This window comes from Idiotropiscis lumnitzeri, chromosome 20 (assembly GCF_059441095.1).
Source record: "Idiotropiscis lumnitzeri isolate Australia: NSW breed Sydney's pygmy pipehorse chromosome 20, RoL_Ilum_1.0, whole genome shotgun sequence".
Classification (NCBI taxonomy): domain Eukaryota; kingdom Metazoa; phylum Chordata; class Actinopteri; order Syngnathiformes; family Syngnathidae; genus Idiotropiscis; species Idiotropiscis lumnitzeri.
In genome coordinates, this window is record NC_142410.1 from 1,547,244 (window position 1) to 1,569,624 (window position 22,381).

The following is a 22,381-nucleotide window of genomic DNA, read 5'->3' on the forward strand; positions in this document are numbered from 1 at the left end:
CGCTTTACGTTCTTTCCGCCTATAGATTGGTATTATATATATTATAGCCGATAGACCCTCATAGTCCTAGATTGTAATTGGATACTGACTATATTGTGATTATAATAAATATCTTTGTATCACCACCTTTTTTCCCGTGTCTGCGTTTGGAGAGTCCTGCTCAACCCTCCAGCTCTGCTGGAGGATCATAACATTCACAGGGCACACCGGACGGCGTACCAGTCGAAGTAATTAAATAAATACAAAAAGAATTAATTAAATAAATACAAAAAGAAGTAATTGAATAAATACAAAAATAATGGCTGGGGAATAAAAAAATATTTTTTTAATAATAATTTTTTTATTTTTTGTTATAACATGAATTTCACTCTCTCTCTCTCTCTACCCGTATTCTATATGGTGTACTGTATACAGGGGGGTATACTGTATACCTGTATAGGTTTTTTTAAGCATTTTTGAAGGGGTGCCGCTACTTCGCGCATTTTCAGTTTTCGCAGGTGGTCTCGGTCCCCCATTAACCGCGTTTCACTGTATATGTATATATATATATATATGTATGTATATATATGTATATATATACACTGTACCAAATGTTTTAAATGACATTTCAACATAAATTAATCTGGCCAACAAGGTAAACAGAGCCCCACATGAAGCCTTTTTGGGCAGTGGCCATGAGCCCAGTGTGGCAAAAATATCAATGATGATCGAATGTACGTACATAAAATTCAAAATAAAAATGTTTTATTCAATTAAATTAAATATTCAAGAATCAAGAATGTATTAATGTTATCATATCTATTCATGAAACTTGTATTGGCCCATGTGGGCCGGTTCCAGTGAACCTCGGGTGGACTGCTACTCTAAATGTCGTAGCCTGGTAAAAGACTATAATATGCACTAGATTTCATACCTGCTTTGTTGGGGTTCTCTGCAACCCAGGCAATGGTGATGCCACCAATTTCAGAGTCACTGAATCGCAGGAGGAATGTCCCATTGGGTTTGGACATAAGCATATCTTGTGCCTGCTGCTTGTTAACAAAACCCAGAATGGCCCTACAATGGGAAAATGCTGATTATTATTTGTAGTTTTTCTTCTACTTCATGTCTCACGAAATTACTGATTCTACTCGAGATCCACTAGCATTTTCAATGTGCTGAGAAGATGACTTCAAACATTAAAACTATGTGATTTATTTTACCCTGAATTGTAATTTACAGTAGATATTTTTAACCACAGTATAAGCAGGGCAGAAACAGACGTGCCATGACCAATTTATTAATGCAGTTTGGTTAGCTTAACTGCTTGATGCTGTTTTTCACAGTTAGTCTATAAAGTCAACCTGACGTTTCAACTGTTGCGACAAAATGGACCAAACATTCATTACCCATCATTCCAGTGAGGCTTGAGATGTTTCTTCATAAGTTCCATGACCCCATCAAACCATTGCCAAAAGGTGAAGTTGCGTCCAGGTAGGCTCTCCTGATCAAAAGAATTGAGTTGACAGTTGCTATGCAGTAGTGAAGTGGAAACAATGCTTCAGGAGCACATATGTTACTTTTATTACTGAAGAATGAGAGATTTATTGCTATAGTTATGAGATGCTGGCCTCACCCTGTTAAACTGGGCCCAAGAGATGGTCATGTTGCGGTATTCCTCTGGGTTGTTACTTGTACTTGTGAAGGCTTTCTGCCCCAGGAAGACCAAGTTATTCTCCGACAGGCCACGGCCACTGTGCATCTCTGCCTTGTATTTCATATCAAGGGCGTCACATAACTGGGTCCATAGCACCTTGTCTGGTACAATGAATGGAACCCGGCCCTGAGAAGACAAGGGTAATCAAATGAAAGAAACAAAAAATGTGCCATTTATTCAAATTATGATTTTTCCTGGGTGAGAGTTGTGTTTTGCAACCAGATTTCAGAAATGCCCCCACTGGGAATGCTGTATAATGGTTCCACTCATGTACACTTTCTGCAAGTGCCAGTCATGTAAGGGCTCGATGACTCGGTCATGTATATGTGAGTGATAAAGAACACCAAAGGCGTCGTATTAGAGGTTTATCATCAAATACAATGTTGAAATGTTTATAAAAAAAAGTTGTGGAATAATCAATGAAAATATGGAGTGACCATAAATCCTTCGAGGTTAATTAAAACTATCAACATAGAGAAGAAAATATCCAACTACACAAATAGAGGTTAAGCAAAAATGTTGATTTATAGAAATAATAAGTGGAATAAGACAGCAGAGTCCAACTCACTGGTTCAGCGAAGGCATTGTCCCAAAGTACTGTTGCAGTGGCATTGTTGTCCTGACTACCATGGACTATCACTACTACAGGTAGTGATAAAGTCTGCAGGTTAATGCAAAGGAAAGCAAAAAACCCACATTTGTCATTCCAAGGAATTATAGTATTACATAGCAACATGAATTGTAATATGGGAATTGTCTACACAATTCCCATATTACAATTCATGTTACAATTGATTTCCTTAAAAGCTATTTTACATGTTTAATTAATCTGCATGAGATTATTTTCTCACTAAACTACTGAAACATAATATAATCATTTTCCAACTCATTAAAATGCATCTGTACTAGGGCTGGGCGATAAACCGAAAATTTACCGTTACCGAAATGTATTACTATGACCGAAATCATTTTGCCCACGTCGGTAAATTCGGTGTTTAAAAAAAAGAAACGCCTTTTCTGTCTGCGGCAATGTTCATGCCCCTTTAAGACCGCTACAGCGCCTCTAGTCACGTGACTCCACCCGCCTGATCGAGAAAGAAAACAGACGTCGCTGTCGTAGCTGGCGATTGAAATCCAGAAGCTTTTTCACCACACACAACACAACCATGCTGTGCTGAAAGTTCAAAGTGAGAAGCAAGGTTCGACAAGTGACAACAGCCCATTAACGGAGGCGACACCAAACGAGAGATCGTCTCAGAGGTGGACGCGATACCCTAGCACATGGCTAAAGATAAAGCTCCTCTCGTTCCAGTGGCGCGCACAGGATTTAAACGCTTAATGAAAGCCGTACTCCACAATATGGACTACATCGGGCCGGGAGCTTTGACATGTCAAGCATTTTGCATCCACATCCGACTTGTGGTCGGGTCGCAACATGGATCCCCGTTTGACCCTGACTGTGCATTACATAGATGACGAGTGGCGGCTGCGCACCAAAGTACTCGAGACGGCACATTTTCCCCGATGATGCACACTTGTTTATTTGGCTTGCATTGACATTTTCTTTCATTTTATTTAGCATTTTTTTGTTTGGCATTATTTACATCATGACAGCATCTTGGTGCAATCTATTTGCAGAAAAAGATTTTGCAAGAGGTACCCTTTTTCTTTGGGACATTGTTCAAGTCATGCAAAGCAAGCTATTTGGAATGTTTATACAAATGATTTTTGTACTTTTATTTTTCATTGAAAGTAATGTGTACCAGTTGGTCAATAAAAAAAACAGTCAATATGCATTTCCTGCATTTATTTTGATTTTAGTCCACGGGGGGTAATTTATCGTGCATTTATCGTTATCGAGGTAAAATTGCTCAATTTCTCGCGATATGGATTTGAGGTCATATCGCCCAGCCCTAATCTTTACAGTATTCTTAATCCACAACACAAATTCTGTGTCACTAAACCCAAGTTAAACTCTCGGACTTAATGGGAGAATTTAAATTCCCTTACTTTAACATGGAAGACCAGTTCGTTGCCTCCAATGCTGAACTGTGATTCAAACAGAACTGTGAACTTTTCTTCAGTCACTGACTCTGCACCTCGGCGGTCCGAACGCTTGATTCGCTTCAGAGACTAAACACACAAAAATATATGAGGATAAATTATTATTCAATTTCTTAATATATCCATGCAGTTGTAGCGTAGGTAACAATGGAAGTGACCATCCACATTTTAGCAAGAAAACAACTCTTATTTCAGATCTGGGCACTTCACCCTTTTTTGTCGGTCAGTCCGGCTGTGATCTAAATAACATTCCGGCTTCGACCCTTATTCATAAAAATTGACGACCCATGTTCCTGTTCCGACACACCTCTCCCACCCCAAAGAAAGCGTCTGTGCATGACGCCGCCGCGGAAGAGGTGCGAACGGCAGAGGCTTATTTCAACATTATTGTTTTGTGGGAAGAGACGCAATAGAGCAGCATGCGTTCAAGTGTCTCGGTATTTCCTTATTCTGACATGTAACGCGTGTCTCCATATCCAAAAATCATTAGCTGGCTAAGTTACTATTCAAATCCGCTTACCATTTTATGGGCTTATTATGGTAGTAAGTGTTTCGTCAAATTGAAGTGGGTCAACGGTTTGATTTCCCATCTGTTCTCTCTTTCTGTGGTATTGCCCCCTTCTTGTAATGGTGGCCCCAACAGCAGGTGCAAGATGCGGGTTATGTGATGTCAAAATAAGGAAATACAGGCACACTGCTTTCTCACGTCTCTTCATGCACAAACAATTGTTAGTGGCACTTTTGACACATTCGGAGGCCATTTTGAGATAAACTTTTGACCGGCTCGTGAATACATCACACGCACGAGGGCCGAATTGTGGGCCGGACTAAAATCCATCCTTGTTTTAACTGGTCCTTTTTAAAAATTTGTCACCCACCCACCAAACCAACACCCCTAAAAAGGGAGTCCGGACGGGCCACCCCCGGGACGGACAGCCCAACTCTGTCTGATTGCAATCATCAGAAGTTTCACAACATACTTATGCTGTATTTTCTAAAAATGCATGGAACAACTACCATTCAGACACAGTACTCATAGGCGAAGAGGCTGCCATGATTGGGTGTCAAAGGAGCATTCCTGAATTGCTCAGCCATTCACAAGCAAAGATGGGGCAAGATTCACCTCTTTGTGCGTGAGAAAATAGTCGAACAGTTTATGGACAATGTTCCTCAACATGCAAGCGCAAGGAATTTAGGGATTTCCTTATTATCATTAAAAGGTGCAGAAACTGGAAGAAATCTCTTAATCTAAGCGGCAAGTCCAAAAACCAACATTTAATGCCTGTGCCCTTTGGTCTCTCAGGCGGCACTGCATCAAAAACAGACTACAATTTGTAAATGATATCGCCAGATGGGCTCAAGAACACTTCAGAAAACCAATGTCAGTCATTACAGTTTGGCGCTAAATCTATGAGTGCAACTTAAAAATCTACTATGCAAAGCAAAAGGCGTTTATCAACATCACTCAAAAATGCTGCAAGCTTCTCTGGGCCCGAGCTCATCTAAGGTGGACTCATGCAAAGTGGAAACGTCTTTTCTGTGGTCTGACATATCCACCGTTCAAATTGTTTTGGGAAATTGTGGATATCAAGTCCTTCAGGTCAAAGAGGAAAAGAACCATTCGGATTGCTATGTGGACGCAAAGTTCAAAAGCCAGCCATCTATGATGGTATGGGGCTGCGTTAGTGCCAATGGCATGGGTAAATTACACATCTGTGAAAATGACATTAATGCTGTAATCTACACAGAGATTTGGAGAAACATCCGTCCATCCAAGCAACATCATTTTCATGGATGCCTGTCTCCCATTGAAAATGTATGGCGCAATATGAAGCGTAAAATACGGCGATGGAGACCCCGGACTGTTGCACTGCTGAAGCTGTACATCAAGCAAGAATGGGAAAGAATTACACCTACAAAGCTTCAACAATTAGTGTCCTCGGATCACAAACGCTTATTGAATATTGTTAAAAGAAAAGGTGCTGTAACACAGTGGTAAACATATCCCTGTCCCGGCTTATTTGGAAGTGTTGCAGCCATAACATTTTTGTTTCAAAGTTCATGATTAGTTGCTAAAAACAATAAAGTTTATCAATTTGAACATGAAATATCTTGTAGTGCATTGAATTCAATATTAGGTGAACATGACTTGCAAATCAGTTTTTTTTTTTTTTTTATTTATGTTCAACAAAAAAAACATCCCAACTTAATTGGAATTGGGTCTGTACGTAACTGGAACGTAAGTATAAGAGGTAATAGGTTGTTTTTTTCTTCTCAAAAGTGCAGCCTTTGCAATTTAAAAAAACGTGATTTACTGCATTGCAGTTCATCTGAATTTGATTACCGTATTTTTACAGCTAAAAGACGCGTTGTATCAAAGGGCGCAGCACCAGTTGTGGGTGCTATTTCTGTATTTAATACTTAGACTGGGCGCGCCACACTATGAGGAGCATATTAGCATGCTAGCTCGCGCATGCTAGCTCGCGCATGCTAATGGCTGTTAGTAGCAGCACTTCAGGTCAGACCGATCAGTGATGTCATGGCAACACATCTAATTGACTACGTCAGGGGAGGGATGTCACTGGTCACCCCACACTTATTAAGTCATGGTTTCAAATCAAAACCATAAATATCTCTGAACACCATACAAGCAAACCATGAAACAAACAAATACAATTACCACAAAACATGTATCTCTCATGCTATTCCTATCACCAAAAGAAATAAAAATAACACAAAAACAGTACTGAGGCATTCTGGGAGATTATCACACTGAGGCATTCTGGGATCTTATCAGCCATATCAGGTTTGAGAGATGAGAGTGGTGTTTTTTTTCTTTTTGCAGTCTGTTGTCTAAACATGTGATGTTTCTTGCTAGCAATGACGTGAATGATAAGACAGACTATGACATGGTGGACAGCTGCCCTTTTGTCCAGCTTTCTCTTGCACCGTCACTGAAAAAATATTCACATAATGTATTTGTCACACTCAATTTGTAGCATAGATGTCTCACACTTTGGCCAGCAGGGTGTGCTAACATGCACTCTGCAATGCCCCAAAGGGACAGGCTCAATGACTGGGAGAGTTGTTCAGTCTATAGAATAGGCGCGTCGCATGACAAGGCGCATCATTTGTTTTGGGGGAAAGTAGAGACTTTAAAGTGCGCCTTATGGTTGCGAAAATACGGTAGTTGTTCAGCCCTAGAGAAAACCAAGGAAAGAACAGGGCGAGCCAAGATTCAAACCCCAACCCCAGGAACTGTAAGACTTATGCGCCCTGCAATTGCCTCTGCTGGGATTGGCTCCAGCTCATCCACTACTCTAGTGAGGATAAGTGGTATACAAGTGGATGGATACTAGGAAGTGAAAGTGAAAGAGAGCATTATTTCCTACAAACGTTTATAGGTTAAAAGGTTAAAATTTGTGTTTCACTATCTTTTATTGGAAAAATAATCATATTTATTCTGACCCTATTCTTTAGAATTTCAGCACTTCTGGCAAAGTTCCATGTAACTGATTAGAAGCAATGTGAATTACAAAACACAAAATATGAGATGTGAAAAATTTGAGCATGACTGTATACATGAAATCAGTTTTATAAAAACATTAACTTGTTAGAACTGCTGAATGTGCTTAAATTGACAAAGCGCTATATAAGTGCAGTCCGTTTACTGGAACTGCCATTGCTGGTCATTTCACTAACCCCCCGGTCACTGCCATAGCTGGTCATTTGACCAGGAACGGAGGGGTGTATAGGGGGATAAGCTTGTTTTAACGTGTATTCGCCCCATGAGGAAGGTGTGAAAATGCCGTCAGCCACCCCTGGGAAATTTGTTATACAAAATTTATTGATTCCTGCTGGGTTCATCAAATTATTTTGCAATGAACTGCTCAATAACATTTTACTATAAACATGACGGGTGTTCAAACTGGAATCCTACCATGTTCCTGAAGTGAGCACTGAGAGTGCCTGTGGTCTGCTGATACTCCATCACACAGTTGTTGTTGAGAATTTCACCACTGCTTTCACTATCAAATGGGAGGAAAAAACAGTTTTAAGTGAATAAAGACTTCTCTTACAAAGCAGGACCGTACATTTTCACAGCACACGCAGTCGTCACGCACAGAATTTACAGAATCACACAATCATAAGAAAGTCTGGATCGTAGAGTTGCATCTCACCTGTGCGTGCTTTCATTTTTGAGTAGAGCTTTGGCCTGTTGCTCACTCACAATGACAGCCTTGACTTGGGGAGGATTCATGTGCACATTGAGCTTTCCGCCCACTAAAAGTCGCACCGTGGCAGCAAACTTGGTGTGGGTTCTTAACACCTGGGGCGGTTGCTTTTCAATGATGAAGGTACTAAAGAGAGGCGGATATACTGACATCAAGTCGATTATCTATACTGAATGAGACTGACATTCATAGCCATTTGAATTATCATATCATTTGATGATCAGTATTCATGTTGATTAGACGTTAAAGTTGAAACTTAAAACATGTTTTTTTTCCAAGTGTAAGCATATCTGTTAATATTGCACAACTATTTTCTATACAACCCTGGATGAAATATATATGTAATGGGACAGTGACATCACTTATTAACGCCATAGCAAGGGATCTTAAACAAATCAAATCATGGCTCCTGAGTAGCAGCCTTCAAGCATTACAATGGACTCCCACAAAGCTTAGTAAGGATTCAGTTTGTTTTTCACCTAGTGACCAAGGCAGAGATGATATCCGTGATGTCTGAATTGAGTTTATTCAGTAGTTCTTCCATGGAGCCTGGCAGAGGAAGCTGCTGAGTAAGATGTTCACAGCGTCGAATCTGTTGTCGATTTGTCCAGATCAGATCTGCCAGTTTTTCACACCTACAAACAAGAGGACACGGTCATAAGCTGCTGAACTAAATTTATTTGTCCAACAATTACATTAACGTATTCTATAAATAAGTGTCAATGAAGACATCATTAATAACAAACACCAGAGCTGGGAAGTCCGTCCCAGGGGCGGAACAGTCAGTACCTAGGTCGCGGCCGGAGTGCGGGGGACTGACAGGCAAAAAAAGGGTCAAGTTTCCCAGCTCTGACAAAAACATATTTTTCTGTTGCAAGTCAAAAGTAGCTAAAAGGAATCACATATATGTGGTGTGGTCTGTTTGTATGCACTGAATGGTGATGGTTTAACCCAGACACCCACTTATGTTGTGGTATGATCCATTGGCTCTGTCGGGTGCAATGGGCGGGCGCTACGGGGATCAGTTAGTTCAGTGAATGTCGTGTTAAAGTGAACGTCAATAAAACCTGCAGTATTGGACCTCGCTGTAGTTGCATCCTCATTTGACGTTTGAAAAACACAACAATATCCATACCAGGACTGGAGAATATCGAGTCCTCCCTCATGAGGACCCCCATTTCCAGCTAACTGCTGCCTCCTCTTCCACTGGATCAGCTCCTCGTCTAGGATCAAAGTCTGTTGTTTCCTCAGGAGTGTTAGGGTCTTTTGATGTTGTTCTGACAGGTCCTGCAAACACACCATGAGCCACACACTGAGAACACTACTGTTACACAAGTAACAGAGGGCAACAGAAAGGTCGTACAAAGGGTGTGTTGAGAAATTTCCGAATAATGGAACTCAAAAAGTGACTTTCGCTGTTTTATTAGATATAGAAAAGATTCTCTTTAACACAATGGAAATATGTATTTATCCACGGATAAAAAAAGTGTGCCTACGAGTTTTTTCACTCTCTTGGTTAAAACATATTTAAACACTGAACAGAAGCAAATAAGTGACAAACAAGAATGAAAGAAAGAATAACACAAAATTAAATAATAATGAAATAAAAATAGGAAACAATAATAATGAAATGCGAGGGTACAGACAAAGCACGGCTCACAGGACAAAATTATTGGACCTTGTTTTCTCCTGCCCGGTTGCGGATCACCGGGGCCCCCCTCTGGAGCCATGCTTGGAGGTGGGGCTCGTTGGCGAGCGCCTGGCGGGCCTGTCCCTTTTCATGGGCTCACCTTCTGTGGGACAGGTTCCCTGTGAGTTGGGTGGCAGTAAGCGCCAGGGACCTTGGCGCTCCGATCCCTGGCCACAGAAACGAGCTCTTGGGACATGGAATGTCAACTCTCTGATAGGGAAGGAGACCAAGCTGGTGAGCGAGGCAGACAAGTTCCAACTAGTGGTCTCACAGCTTGGGCTCTGGTACCAGTCCTCTCGAGAGGGGTTGAACACTCTTCCACTTTGGAGTGTCTAAAGATGTGAGACGCCGAGCAGTTGTGGGCAAACTTATTGCCCTCCGGCTTGACACCTGTACATTAGGTTTCACCCCAGTGCCCGAGAGGGTAGCCATCCTCCACCTAAGGGTGGGAGAACAGGCCCTGACTGTTGTTTGTGTATATACACCAAACAACAGTTCACAGTACCCACCCTTTTTGGAGTCCCCGGAGGGTGTGCTGGAGAACTGGGGACTCCCTTATGCAGGAGGACTTCAGTGCTCATGTGGGCAATGACAGTGAGACCTCGAAGGACGCCTCCCCCCATGATCAGAAGAGGTGTTCTGTTACAGAAGAGGTGTTCTGTTACTGGACTTCTGTGCTCATCATTGATTGTCCATCACGAATACCATGTTCAGACGTAAACAGGACACCAAAACACCCTAGGTCGTAGTTCGATGATCAACTTTGAAGTTTTGTCATCGGATTTGCGGCCGCATGTTTTGGACACTCAGGTGGACAGAGACGGAGATGTCAACTGATCACCACAAGGTGGTGTGTTGGCTCCGATGGTAGAGGATGATAGCGATCCCACCCTGCAAACTCAAATGTATTGTGAGAGTTTGCTGGGAACGTCTGGTAGAGTCCCCTGTCAGAAAGACTTTCAACTCACACCTCTGGCAGAACTTTGCCTACGTCCCTATGGAGGCAGGGGACATTAAGTCAGAGTGGACCATGCTTTGTGCCTGAGTCAGCCGATTGGAGCTTTGGCCATAAGGCGGTCGGTGCCCTTCGTAATGGCAATCCTCTAACCCGCTGGTGGACACAGCGGTGAGGGATGCTGTTAGGCTTAAGAAAGCATCCGACCGTTTTTTTGGGGCCTGTGAGATGGTTGCGGGGTTTACTAATATGGTTATACCAATTTTCAGCTGATTGGTAATCACTGAAAAAGGTCAGATTTTAAAATTTTCTTAATTTATAAAGTACCACAATTTCCGGACTATAAGCCACAGCAGCTCTTTTATTGGATAGAGAATTTGTTTTAAAAAGAAAACGACATACAAGCCGTACCAGGCTATAAGCCTCAGTTTTCTATGTTGAAAAATAATTAGTTGTCGACTGCATGTACAGAACGATTTTGTACTGTGAATTCACATAAAGGTACAGATTGTTAAAATAGTGCGTTTTCACACTGCATAAACTTTGCTAATTAAAACTGAACTATAATAGCCACCCTACCGGTGAAAGAAAAATCCAAAGATAAGGCGCACTGTGGGCGGGGGTTCTATCCTGGCTCCGGCCATCCTTCGTGGAGTTTGCATGTTCTCCCCATGCCCGCGTGGGTTTCCTCCAGGTACTCTGGTTTCCTCCCACATTCCAAAAACATGCATGGCAGGCCGATTGAACACTCTAAATTGCCCTTAGGTATGAGTGTGAGCGCGGATGGTTATTCGTCTCTGTGTGCCCTAAAATTGGCTGGCAACCAGTTCAGGCTGTCCCCCGCCTACTGCCCAAAGATAGCTGGGATAGGCTCCAGCACCCTCCGCGACCCTAGTGAGGAGAAGCGGTACAGAAAAGGAATGGATGGAAGGTGCACTGCTGTCTTAGCCGCATGGTTCAAAACTTAGGGAAAAAGTAGCAGCTTATAGTCCGTAAAATACGGTAATTGTCACTGATTGGCAATTGTCCACTGATGTGTTCAACCTGCACTTCATCACATTCCCCTACTTGTGCATTTTTTCCCAGTATGTGCTATTGTGCTTCCTCTTCTAGGCCAGCTCACCCTTGTCAGTTTGTTAAGTGTACCACCGACCCGATATGTTGTATTTGTCGTGTATGACCCAGCTTCTCACATTATTTGTGAAACTTGGATTCCACCGTGTGTTATCAACCTTCGGACCGTTGCCGGTTAACTATTTAATCATTTCCTCTCCTGTCAGAGCTACGCTATTTAGTTTGAGAGCCGTGGACCCTACGGCCATAAGAAACAAGAAGGAAGTGGGCCCACTCATATGGCAGTGATATGGCATCTCTTGAAAATGGCTTGAGAAGTGAAGAATCCAAAAAGGCAGTGTAAACACTTTTTTATACTTGCGCGTCCGATGTCCGTACGTTCCTAACTGTGTCAATGTCACGTGTCAATTGCCTTCACACTCTCGCGCGCCCACACGCGTTATTTCAAAAATGTGCTGCAGTTTCACTGCGACTCTCGATGATATGTGGAAATAAAATAACAATGCAGGAAACTTCCGCGTGCCGGCGTCTCCACTCTTCCCGCCAATTATTTTCTTCATACGGGCGAATTTGACCCTCATAAACCTCCCACCTTTGCTGGCACTCCCAACAATTCCAAGCAATTTCAATAATTTTCTGTCACCCCAGCATCCCCCCCTACCAAGAAGAAAACAATCCTCGCCCCCCCACCACAGCCATTGACGGCTTGTGGAAAATATGTAATGTTTTGTTACTTTGAGTAATGAAATTTCTCAGTTGTTTGTGAACGCATCACTTGTTAGTGAGAGATCTTTCGGCTTTGGTGTCAAAGACGGTATGCACAAATTGTTTTCGTAGTTAAAAACGTGAGTTCGCTGTGCAGTATAGTACAACACACGGGCGCTCTACACGGAATACAGCCTGCGGGGAAAAGGGCGAGACGTAATGTTTTCGTCATCAAAGAGCCCCATTTAGCTTGTCATCGTCTCGTTATCGTCATGAAAAAAGGGGCATTAACAAAATATTTTCGTCATTGTCATTGTTGACGATAACAACAGTGGTTGCAATACACCATTTCTGTTCATAGCTGCTGGCTCTACGCCCAAACGTGGTTCGAGTCAGACTTCCGTTAAAAGTCGAGCGTACATAATCGAAGCACTTATTACTCTGTAATTGATTTTAGCGATAAACACGCTAAGCGCCTCATCGTTTAAAACGCTACTTGTTAGAGGGGTCGTATCCTTGTCACCACGCAGCTCGTTGCTGCTTGTGTGCAAGGACTTAGATATAGTACAAATAAAGCTCATACTTCTGCGGCGCAAGATAGCTTGGTGGTTAGTATTCAAGTAGTGGCGAAAGAAATTACTTCCGGGACAACCAGCGATCAGGCGACGCTTTTTTTTTTTCTAAATCAGTACTGCGCGACCTACTGCATGAACTAGGGGCACAAACCTCAGCTTTGACGATCTCAAAATCGCATTGTCTGAGATTGGAATTTCAGTCCCAAAACCATACATCGTTCAGCCGTACTACAGCGGGAAAAAAGCATGTTTCCCAGGTTCTCTCCCACCCCCCCTATACCAACCCCCCCACCCCAGCAGGGGAGCGCGCCCCACTATTTGAGATGCAATGATATAGATAAATATATTTGCGCAGCTCCTCACACAGACACTCGTCTACTTGATCCATGTTTTCTTTGTTCGAAATGGCCAAACTTGCCGGGAAACCTGATGTCGTCATTGCAGCATGTAACAAAACGGACCAATCAGGAGAGAGAATGCGAGCGTCGACGTTCGCGCTGCAACATTTTCTGACGTGTGCGGGGCATGTGTTGCAGACATATTGCAGAGGTCCTGCGGAGCACAACGCGTCGGTCACATAATGCAATGTGTCAGGTGTCGACTGTGCTGACACGGGAGTATAAAGAGACCTTAACCAGCCCACGTAAAATGAATGTACTTTTTGGCTTATACGTATGTATATCCGTCAATGGCAGCGAAAGAGTTAAGTGAAAGATGCATGGCGGCTACAACGTTGATGGACCGGAGAGATGTGTAAAGGAAGTTGCAAAACATGTTGAAAGTTCAGTGGAGTGACGTGACCACCAATAAACTAAATACGTTATTTGAAGTGTATGTTGAATATTCATACAAGCCTGTATTTCTGTAAGGTGCTGGCCTCTCTGGCGAGCCAGGCCTCGACGGTGGCCCTCTTGCTTTGTAGCGTGGTTTCACGTTGGGTGCGCTCAGCTGGTGGCAGGGAGCTCAGACTGCTCAGCTGGGCTGACCAAAACAGAAGGAAGATTAGAGCCGGTAAAAAATAATAATAAAAAAAAAACATAAATAAATTAATAAATTAATAAAAAAATCAATAAATAATTAACTGTTGCAGGAATATGTGTTAGTGGTGGGAGATACCTTACGGTTATCAAAAATTAAATTATAAATTAACAATTCAAGTCGGTGTACATAAAGTAAAGAATGTTTCGACAGACTCAAACAATAAAGCTCTTATTTCAGGTTGCACGAAGATGGATGTTGGAGCAAACGAGTGCATACCCTGGAGGCGCAGGTTCTCCTGGTACTGGATGATGAAGTACTCCTGGCTGTGCTGGAGCTTTCTGAGTTCATTCTCAGTCTCCTGTGTGGCTAATCGGAGCTCCTCGAAGGCCTGATTGATCTGTTGATGGCGCTGCGAGAGGCTGTCTATGGCCTGCCCACCACTCACACAATTTGCCTGAACACAAAGAGTAGGAATTGTTGAATGGGGAATTGAGATAGTTTCTCCACAGTAGTCAAGAAACAAGACTAGATTTTCTTCAACAAATGGTTGCAATTTTATGGTGGTCCGTTCCTTCCGCTTCCCAATTCGCTTCAACACTTACATTTGAAGCTTCTTGAACCAATCGCTGCTCAGAGCACAGGATGTGTTTGATGCAGCGCACTAGCTCTAAGGGACAGCGGTCATATGTGCTCTGCAGTGAGAATTCAACAAACAGGGATTATAACTATCACATGCGTACAGTAATAATCAGGAAAATTAAAAACGAACTCTTGAAAATGTCTTTGTTTTCTTACATTATTGGTAAGTTCACTTACCATCGGTGGATCAGTTTTACTAATTTACCTTTAGCTGGTTTGCGTAGTGTCCCAGCTTGATCTTGAGAAGAAAGCCATCCTCTCCTCCCTGCAGCTGAGCTTTCCTCTGAAGCTCTGCCACCAGGTTGTCCAGCAGACGCTTAGCTTTGGCTTCCTCTGCAGGGTTGCTCATCTCCACTGAATCCCTTTGATGACACATCATATTTGATGAATATTTTAGTGAACAGCAGACTACAGGTCTAACACAATTCTTACGTTTTTCCAGTAGTACTGAGAAAGAGTAGTAGGAAAACAAACAAAACTCAAACTTCATACACCCCTAATTTCCATGAGCCAACTAGAATGTCGCAGCCTGCCATTCAAAACGTGAAAGATTACATATTGAATATCGACATGCTTTTCAAACAAATATTTGGTAAGTGGGGGATCGTCGCATTTCCATTTCATACTTAAGTGCAAAAAAATAATTTCAATAAACCAATCCTTATAGGTGTAGGCGTGTCGAGAGACAAAGAGTCACTTGAAAATTAACTCAAGCCTTTAGTGAGGGAGTGCAGAGCTTGAGACTTTTTGCACTTGGTTACACTTGTGAGTCCAAGTTTTTTTTCTTGGTAGCACGAGCACTTATGTTAGGCACACCAATATTTGAAACCCCATTACATTCAACACCACAGCTTTAATCTTATTAAAGGAAAAAAACAGTACTAGATTGCAGTGTTAAACACACTAGCCGTGTCAATTTAAGTTAGCTTAGCAATTAGCATGGTTTATATCTTATCCGCCATCATTATGGCATTGGTTAATAAAAGCTGTCAATACGTTCACTCCTTTTTGGCTGCTATTGGAAGCTGGCTGTGTTGTATCCCTCTTGGTCCCGCAGACTGCAATGATATTGCCCACATTATTTTTATTTCACCATGCTGTGTGTATCTGTCTGCTTGTTGCATGACGGAGGAGCAATTCCACTTTTATCTACGCGGGAGAGTAGCCAGCTGTGTTGATTTTTCAATAAAGTTGTTTTTTTGTTGTTGTTTTTTTTAAGTACAAGAATATCTGGACCATAGCCAATCAGAGGAGAGCCCCACCCTTCAGTATCTCTGATTGGCTGAGACAATTATATGTGTGTCCATTGAGTGAGGGTTCAGAGCAGGCGTGGGCAAACTTTTTGATTGGTGGGCCACAATGGGTTCTAAAATTTGACAGAGGGGCTGGACAAGAAGCAGATGGATGAAGTGTTTTTGTAACCTCACCTCATTGGAGAAAAGAATACATATAATTTTAAATGAAAGTGAGCAAAAGCATTACAAGAAAATATCTGTGTTTGACACACCAGAGTATTTAGAAAATAAAACATTAACAAGGTTTATTCATTTAATTTTTTCCAAGTTTGGCTAGCCGGATTAAAACGTTTAACGGGCCGCATGTGGCCACCAGGCTGTAGTTTGCCCACGCTTGCTTTAGAATCAAGGATATTTTTTTTCCCCATTCTCCATTGGCAGGTTGCACCTGAGATTCCGAGTGAGTGCGTGATCTGATCTAAGTTTGGCTGCTCGCTGCCGCAATTTTGATTCTCACCCATGTATTTGAACAGAGAATTACTACTATTGTTTGATTCAAAATACAATCAATATAAAGCATAGACCAGACAATTAAAACACAAAATTAAATTTCATTTTCTCATTGATTTGCTTATTTATGTGGTGCAATTTGCATTCTCCTTGCACATGTATTTGTTGATTTGGCTCTTTATGTGGTGCAACTTGCATCCTCCTTCCACATGTATCACACGTCTATTAGTGATAAAACCATGGCAAAGATTTTTTTTTTTAATTTGAAACAGAAATTGAAATTACCAGAGTTGGCTCTCAATCCACTGGGCCAAGTAGTGCCGCACCTCAATGGGAAAGTGCTGGCCATACAGTGCCTGCATCTGGTGTAAGGCATCGCCCTGCAGCTGCTGGGCTTGGATCCACATTGCCATGGTGCTCCTGTTGACGTGTGGGGGGTGGGGTTGTGGAGAAAATACATGAAAAAGCTGAGGGGGCGTGGTAGGAATGGGAAAAGGAGAGGACTTCGATAGCAGTTTGAAACCCGGGTTGCATGGAACAACTGACGCTGAAAAGCACAGTTTTCAGTATAATGCTGTTTATTAAACAAGGGGGTTTTATTTGACAACGCAATGGTAATAGATTCTGGTTGTCTGGAAAACTGTAAATCCTATTTTTATTTAAAAAAAACAGGCTTTATCATTGAAATCACAATGTGTGTATAGTACAAACTGAAGAGAGCAGATTTGTTATTGGTCTGCTTCCCATTAAGTTGAACGGATGTTTTAGCTTGCTAACAATAATTAATGGACCATCAGGGATTGCTATGCAGATGACAATGAAAAGAATAAGTTTCATCACATTTCCGGATATTGCTGAACAGATTTACTTATTTACATGGGTAGCGCGGGGAATGTGTGTTTGATTTTGTTTTTTAACTTGGGTGGGCCGTGCACTGTGCTAGCTAGCGCAAGTATGCTATCATTTTCGTTAGCATGGTCGAGCTCAGTGACAAGGTTGTCAAGTGAGAGCACACGATTAAAACTTCAACTCTCCAACGTCACATTCCACTTGTACGGTTGCGAATCAAGCTCACCTTTTAAAAGCTGCAGAACAGTTCACAGAAACACCATGGAAAAGTAGAAGACGGACAAGACGTAAACACAACTTTTAAACGTCACAGTTGTTGACGTTGGCGCTACATTCTGCGATACCAGCTGTTGCTGGAGCAATTCGTCAAGTGTCAATATTAGGAAGCGCCTCCGTTTCTTTCTTTCAGAATAAAACACATTACCATCATAAAAAATAATGTTTTAAATTTGTATTATTGATTGCCATTATTAATTTTGTTTACGGAAATCCTCTTTAAATTTTGACGGTCCAAACACTTATTTCCGTGACAAGCCCCGCCTTATGGCAAAACACGTGTGGTTCTGCAACTTTGCGGAAAAGTGCACCCCCTAACGGGAGCGCGCACACATCGTTCGGTTCCCGATAGCACATTTGTAAGCCTAAATATCGCCGCGGAACGAAGAGGAAGAAACCAAAGTCCTATTTCCAATCTCTGGCTGCGAGAGCCATATGTATATGAAATCCATTCTGCTTTTGCACAGTACTCCTGCTATGCTCACTCATGGATTTCACTCATAAAATTCAGCTCGCACAAAATGAAATCTTTGTCATCTAAACAATGTTAAATTAAAAGTACAGTATATAAAAGCCATAAATTAAGTTCAACAGTAAAAAAAATCTAAATAAAAAAAAGACAACCAGGAGGTCAATTTACAACAAAGGATAACTATTAATATACGGCACGTTTTTAACCATTTCAAACATTTTGGAAAAAAAAACAAAAAAATACAGTGACCCGACTGGTTAGTGCGATGCCCTCACAGTGAAGTCGGCTCCAGCCTTCCTGTGTGAAGTTTGCATGTTCTCCCCGTGCCTGCGTGGGTTTCCTCCGGGTACTCCGGTTTCCTCCCACATTCCAAAAACATGCATGGCAGGTTGATTGGACACTCTAAATTGCCCCGAGGTATGAGTGTGAGCGCGAATGGTTGTTCATCTCTGTGTGCCCTGTGATTGGCTGGCAACTGTTATGTACGGTCATAAGTGGGGACAGCCCTGTGAAAGTGGTTGGGGAAAGAAGACCCCGGAATTGGGCGGGGAGTTGTGACGTTGGTGTGATGAGAGTCCGCGAGATGTGAATAAACGAGTTGATCATCCCGTCGTAGTCCGGGAGTTATTCTGACACAACATTGGGGATGAGGATTATGGATTCACTTCTAGCACCTCTTCGTCCGTTCCTCGCCCTCCCAGGAGACCCGCCGATTCCATGGGTACGTTGGCTGGAGTCTTTTGAAACGTTCATAACGGCCGCCGGGCTTTCAGACGCTATGACGCTCGGAGGAAAGCCCTACTGATACAATCGCTCGGTAGTGAAGGACAGCGGATCTTTCGAACTCTCGGTGCCGCTCCTCCATACGACAACTGTGTCAAGCTGCTAAAGGACCATTTTTCGGCCCCTCAGAATGTCATGCTACGGTGAATTGTTTTTCGCCAACGGAAGCAGCAGGCGGACAAATCCATTCATCACTACATGGCTGATTTAAAAGGGCTAGCCAGCCTGTGTAAATTTGGTGTGCTGTAAGACGAGCTGATACGCAATCAGCTGGCTGAACACACTAATAAGCCGAAGCTCAGGGAGAAGCTGCTAACGATGCCAGATGACCTTACTCTGTCCAAAGCAGTGGATTTAGCGTTCCACCTGGAGTCAGCAGCAGCGCTGGCAGATCAGCTAACGCCCGCCTCTAATTCCCTTTCCCCCAGACCAATGCAATTAGCTCAAACAGTGGCACCGCATACAGATGCTCCTGACTCTGACTCTGCTGACGAAAACCTGTAAGTGAACTTTACAGCACGTTATGGTGCTGCAGCACGCAAAGCCTGTAGTAACTGTGGCTCACCATCGCATCAAAGGGGGGCCCTGAATTGGCCCGCTAAGGGACAGAAGTGTCAACGCTGTGGGAAGCAGAATCATTTTGCCCGCGTCTGTCGCTCTTTTCCTGCATCAGACGGCCAATCTACACGTGTGCTGGGAGGCCAGCACCACGATCATCCATACAGTAGCCACCAAAACCCGATCAGCTAAATGGTGTATAGTGGAGCTGGATGGGGCCTGCCTCCCACTGCTGGTGGATACGAGGGCTTCCAGGTCCCTGTTGAACGCTACAACAGTCCGCCGTCTCTTCCCACACTGTATTGCTATGGATACTCAAAGATTAAGATGGCAGGCACGATCACGGTTGCTGTTCGTTATGGGACAAAGACTCTTACCTCATTCACCTTTCAAGTGTCACATCAGGGGGCTAATCTCATGGTTGGGATTTGTTTAGCGAGCTGAGTTTCGCCATTTTGGACAGTGTGGTAGGCACCATCATTTCTCTCATTTCGTCATGGCGCCAGAACTACATCTGTTCGGCGGTGTGGGCTGCCTCAGCTCACCTCAACCATCAGCCTCTCCTCAGACCTGGGGTGCGCCCGGTCATTCAGCCCCTGCGCCAACTGCCCCTCGCCCTGCGTGACCAAGTAACTGCCGAGCTGCAGAAACTCTTCGATGCAGGCATTATCGAGCGCATTGATGCCTCTCCCTGGATCTCAAACCTGGTGGTGGCGAAGAGGAAGTCTGGGGGCTGCGTCCGTGCTTTGACCTCAGAGCGGTGAATAAGGCAGTAGTCCCGTACCGCTACCCATTACCCACAGTGGAGGAGTTAGCAGCACAGTTCTACAACTCGTCCGTCTTCACAAAGCTGGATCTCCGCCAAGGCTACCTGCAGGTCCCTTTACACCCAGACGGCCGCAACCTGACAGCTTTTGTGATACACAATGGGGTGTTCCGCTACACCAGGATGTCCTTCGGCCACAGCTCAGCCCCAAGTTGTTTTCAAAAAATTATGTCAACGATTTTCTCAGGCATCCCAGGCGTGGCCGTCTTCTTGGATGACATTGTGGTCCATAGGGCAACACCAGCCATCCATGACGGGCGACTGGCAAGGGTGTTGGATGTCCTCAGCAGTCACGACCTCACTCTGAACGAAGAAAAGTGCACGTTTGCCGCCTCTGTCATCGAGTTTGTTGGGTTCTGGTTGTCCGCTGAGGGCCTCAGCCCGCTACAGTCCAATGTGGAGGCTGTCCTGTGCCTGTCAGAGCCGTCGTGTCCAGCTCAACTGTTGTCTTTTCTGGGGATGACGGCGTACTACTTGCGTTTCCTTCCCCGGTACTCTGAGACAACATCTCCGCTGCACGAGCTCCTAAAACAGGACGCGGTCTGGGAGTGGACCCCGGCCTGCTCCGCTGCTATCCGCCAACTCAAGATCCAGCTCACATCACCACCGGTGTTGGCATTCTTTGACCTGGAGAGTCCGACGTTCGTCACATGCGATGCGTCTAACACAGCAGTCGGGGCGGTGCTCTCCCAGTTCCAAGGGGGCACGGAGCGCCCGGTGTCATTCGCTTCTAGGTCACTCAACACTGCCAAACAAAGGTACTCAGTGGGCGAGCGCGAAGCGCTGGCTTGTGTCTGGTCATGTGAGCGATGGCATGTGTATTTATACGGACGCCACTTCACTCTGAGAACCGACCACCAGGCTCTCACTGTCCTGCTCGCCACATCGGGATTGGGTCGCAAGCTGCTGAGGATCTACCGCAGGTCAGAGAGGCTCCAGCCACACGACTTCACCACTCTGTTCACTCCTGGCAAGGAAAACGTCGTGGCGGACCTGCTCTCTCGCACCAACCCCATCCCAGCACTCGATACCCCAAACCTAAACCCAAAGTCTGACTCAAGCCGAGACGCGTTGGAGTCTGAACTCATTCTCATGCTCCACGGCCCACTTCAGGCCTCTGTCTCCTTCGAGGACCTACAAAAAGCGTCAGAGAAGGACCCTGCGCTCTCCCAGCTCCGTACTTACATCCGGAAAGGGTGGCCCGCGAAAGTCCCGGAGCAGTTGGCACCCTTTCATAGGGTCCGGGATGAGCTGACCTGTTGGAACGGCGTCTGCGTGGCTCGGGGGCTGCGCACAGTCATTCCCAGTGACCTCAGGCTACGTTTTCTGGCCATGGCACACGAAGGCCATATGGGGATTGTCAAAGTGAAGTGCCGCTGCAGGGACCTGGTTTGGTGGCCTGGCATAGACCGTGATATAGAAACAATGGTGAAGGACTGCACAGCCTGCCTGGTTAGTGGGAAGATGGGGCCACCGCCCACACCACCCCTGCAGCCCTTGCAGTGCCCGCACCATGGGAGCACATTCAACTTGACATCTGCGGCGAGCTTCACGGTGTCCCACACCACCAACGATTCCTCCTTGTGGCATACGACCTCCATTCGAAGTGGCCTGAGGTGGTTGCCACAGGGTCTGTCACAACTTGGGTGGTCATAGACTTTCTCTCATCTGTGTTCTCTCGGTGGGGCCATCCGAACGCAATCACCATGGATAATGGCCCACAGTTCGTTTCGGCGGAGTTTGCCGCCTTCCTGGAGGAGAAAGGGATCAGACACATCCACACATCTTTTTATCACCCGGAAGAAAATGGCAGGGTCGAGCGTCTGAACCAGTCCTTAAAGAATGGGATCAGGGCCCACCTAGCAGAGAGACTGCAGTTTTCAGCTGCGCTGCTACGCACCCTCCTCTACTACCGAGCAACGCCACACTAAACTACTGGCAGTTCCCCAGCGCTCCTGATGATAGGCCGGGAACTACAGGTTCCTCTGAACCGGCTCCGGGCCCCAACGGTCACCACACCAGGGGCGACACCCTGCCACAGCATCAGAGTCACTGAGCTGCAGCGTCGGATGAAACAGCAGTTCGACAGGAGACGGAGGGGAGGACACCTGCATTCACAACGGGGGACTGGGTCCGGATTTGCCCGCCTAACCGAGACCACAAACTACTCTCATTCTGGTCTGCACCGATGCAGATCACCATCCAACTCGGGCCAGCCACTTTTAAGCTGACTGATGGATCACGGTGGCATGCTAGTC

The 22,381-nt window shown here is 44.4% G+C and overlaps 1 protein-coding gene across 3 annotated transcripts in view; it reads right to left on the minus strand.

The window, feature by feature from the left end:
- Window positions 1-17,729, minus strand: part of LOC148317037 (signal transducer and activator of transcription 5B-like) — a 23,648-nt gene extending 5,919 nt beyond the window's left edge. For all 3 annotated transcript variants that reach the window (XR_015840024.1, XM_088284194.1, XM_088284193.1), the window contains exons 1-15: window positions 17,435-17,729; window positions 16,645-16,779; window positions 14,820-14,976; window positions 14,578-14,667; window positions 14,252-14,429; window positions 13,845-13,975; window positions 9,131-9,282; window positions 8,475-8,630; window positions 7,942-8,121; window positions 7,701-7,788; window positions 3,707-3,829; window positions 2,265-2,357; window positions 1,616-1,822; window positions 1,389-1,483; window positions 914-1,056 (exon numbers count right to left, since the gene is read on the minus strand). Coding sequence is in view for 2 of the 3 variants with exons in the window: in XM_088284194.1 (XP_088140320.1) it covers window positions 914-1,056; window positions 1,389-1,483; window positions 1,616-1,822; window positions 2,265-2,357; window positions 3,707-3,829; window positions 7,701-7,788; window positions 7,942-8,121; window positions 8,475-8,630; window positions 9,131-9,282; window positions 13,845-13,975; window positions 14,252-14,429; window positions 14,578-14,667; window positions 14,820-14,976; window positions 16,645-16,772 (1,921 nt within the window). In the remaining variant the exon portion in view is untranslated. The remainder of the gene's footprint in view (window positions 1-913; window positions 1,057-1,388; window positions 1,484-1,615; window positions 1,823-2,264; window positions 2,358-3,706; window positions 3,830-7,700; window positions 7,789-7,941; window positions 8,122-8,474; window positions 8,631-9,130; window positions 9,283-13,844; window positions 13,976-14,251; window positions 14,430-14,577; window positions 14,668-14,819; window positions 14,977-16,644; window positions 16,780-17,434) is intronic.
- Between the last annotated feature and the right edge of the window lie 4,652 nt (window positions 17,730-22,381).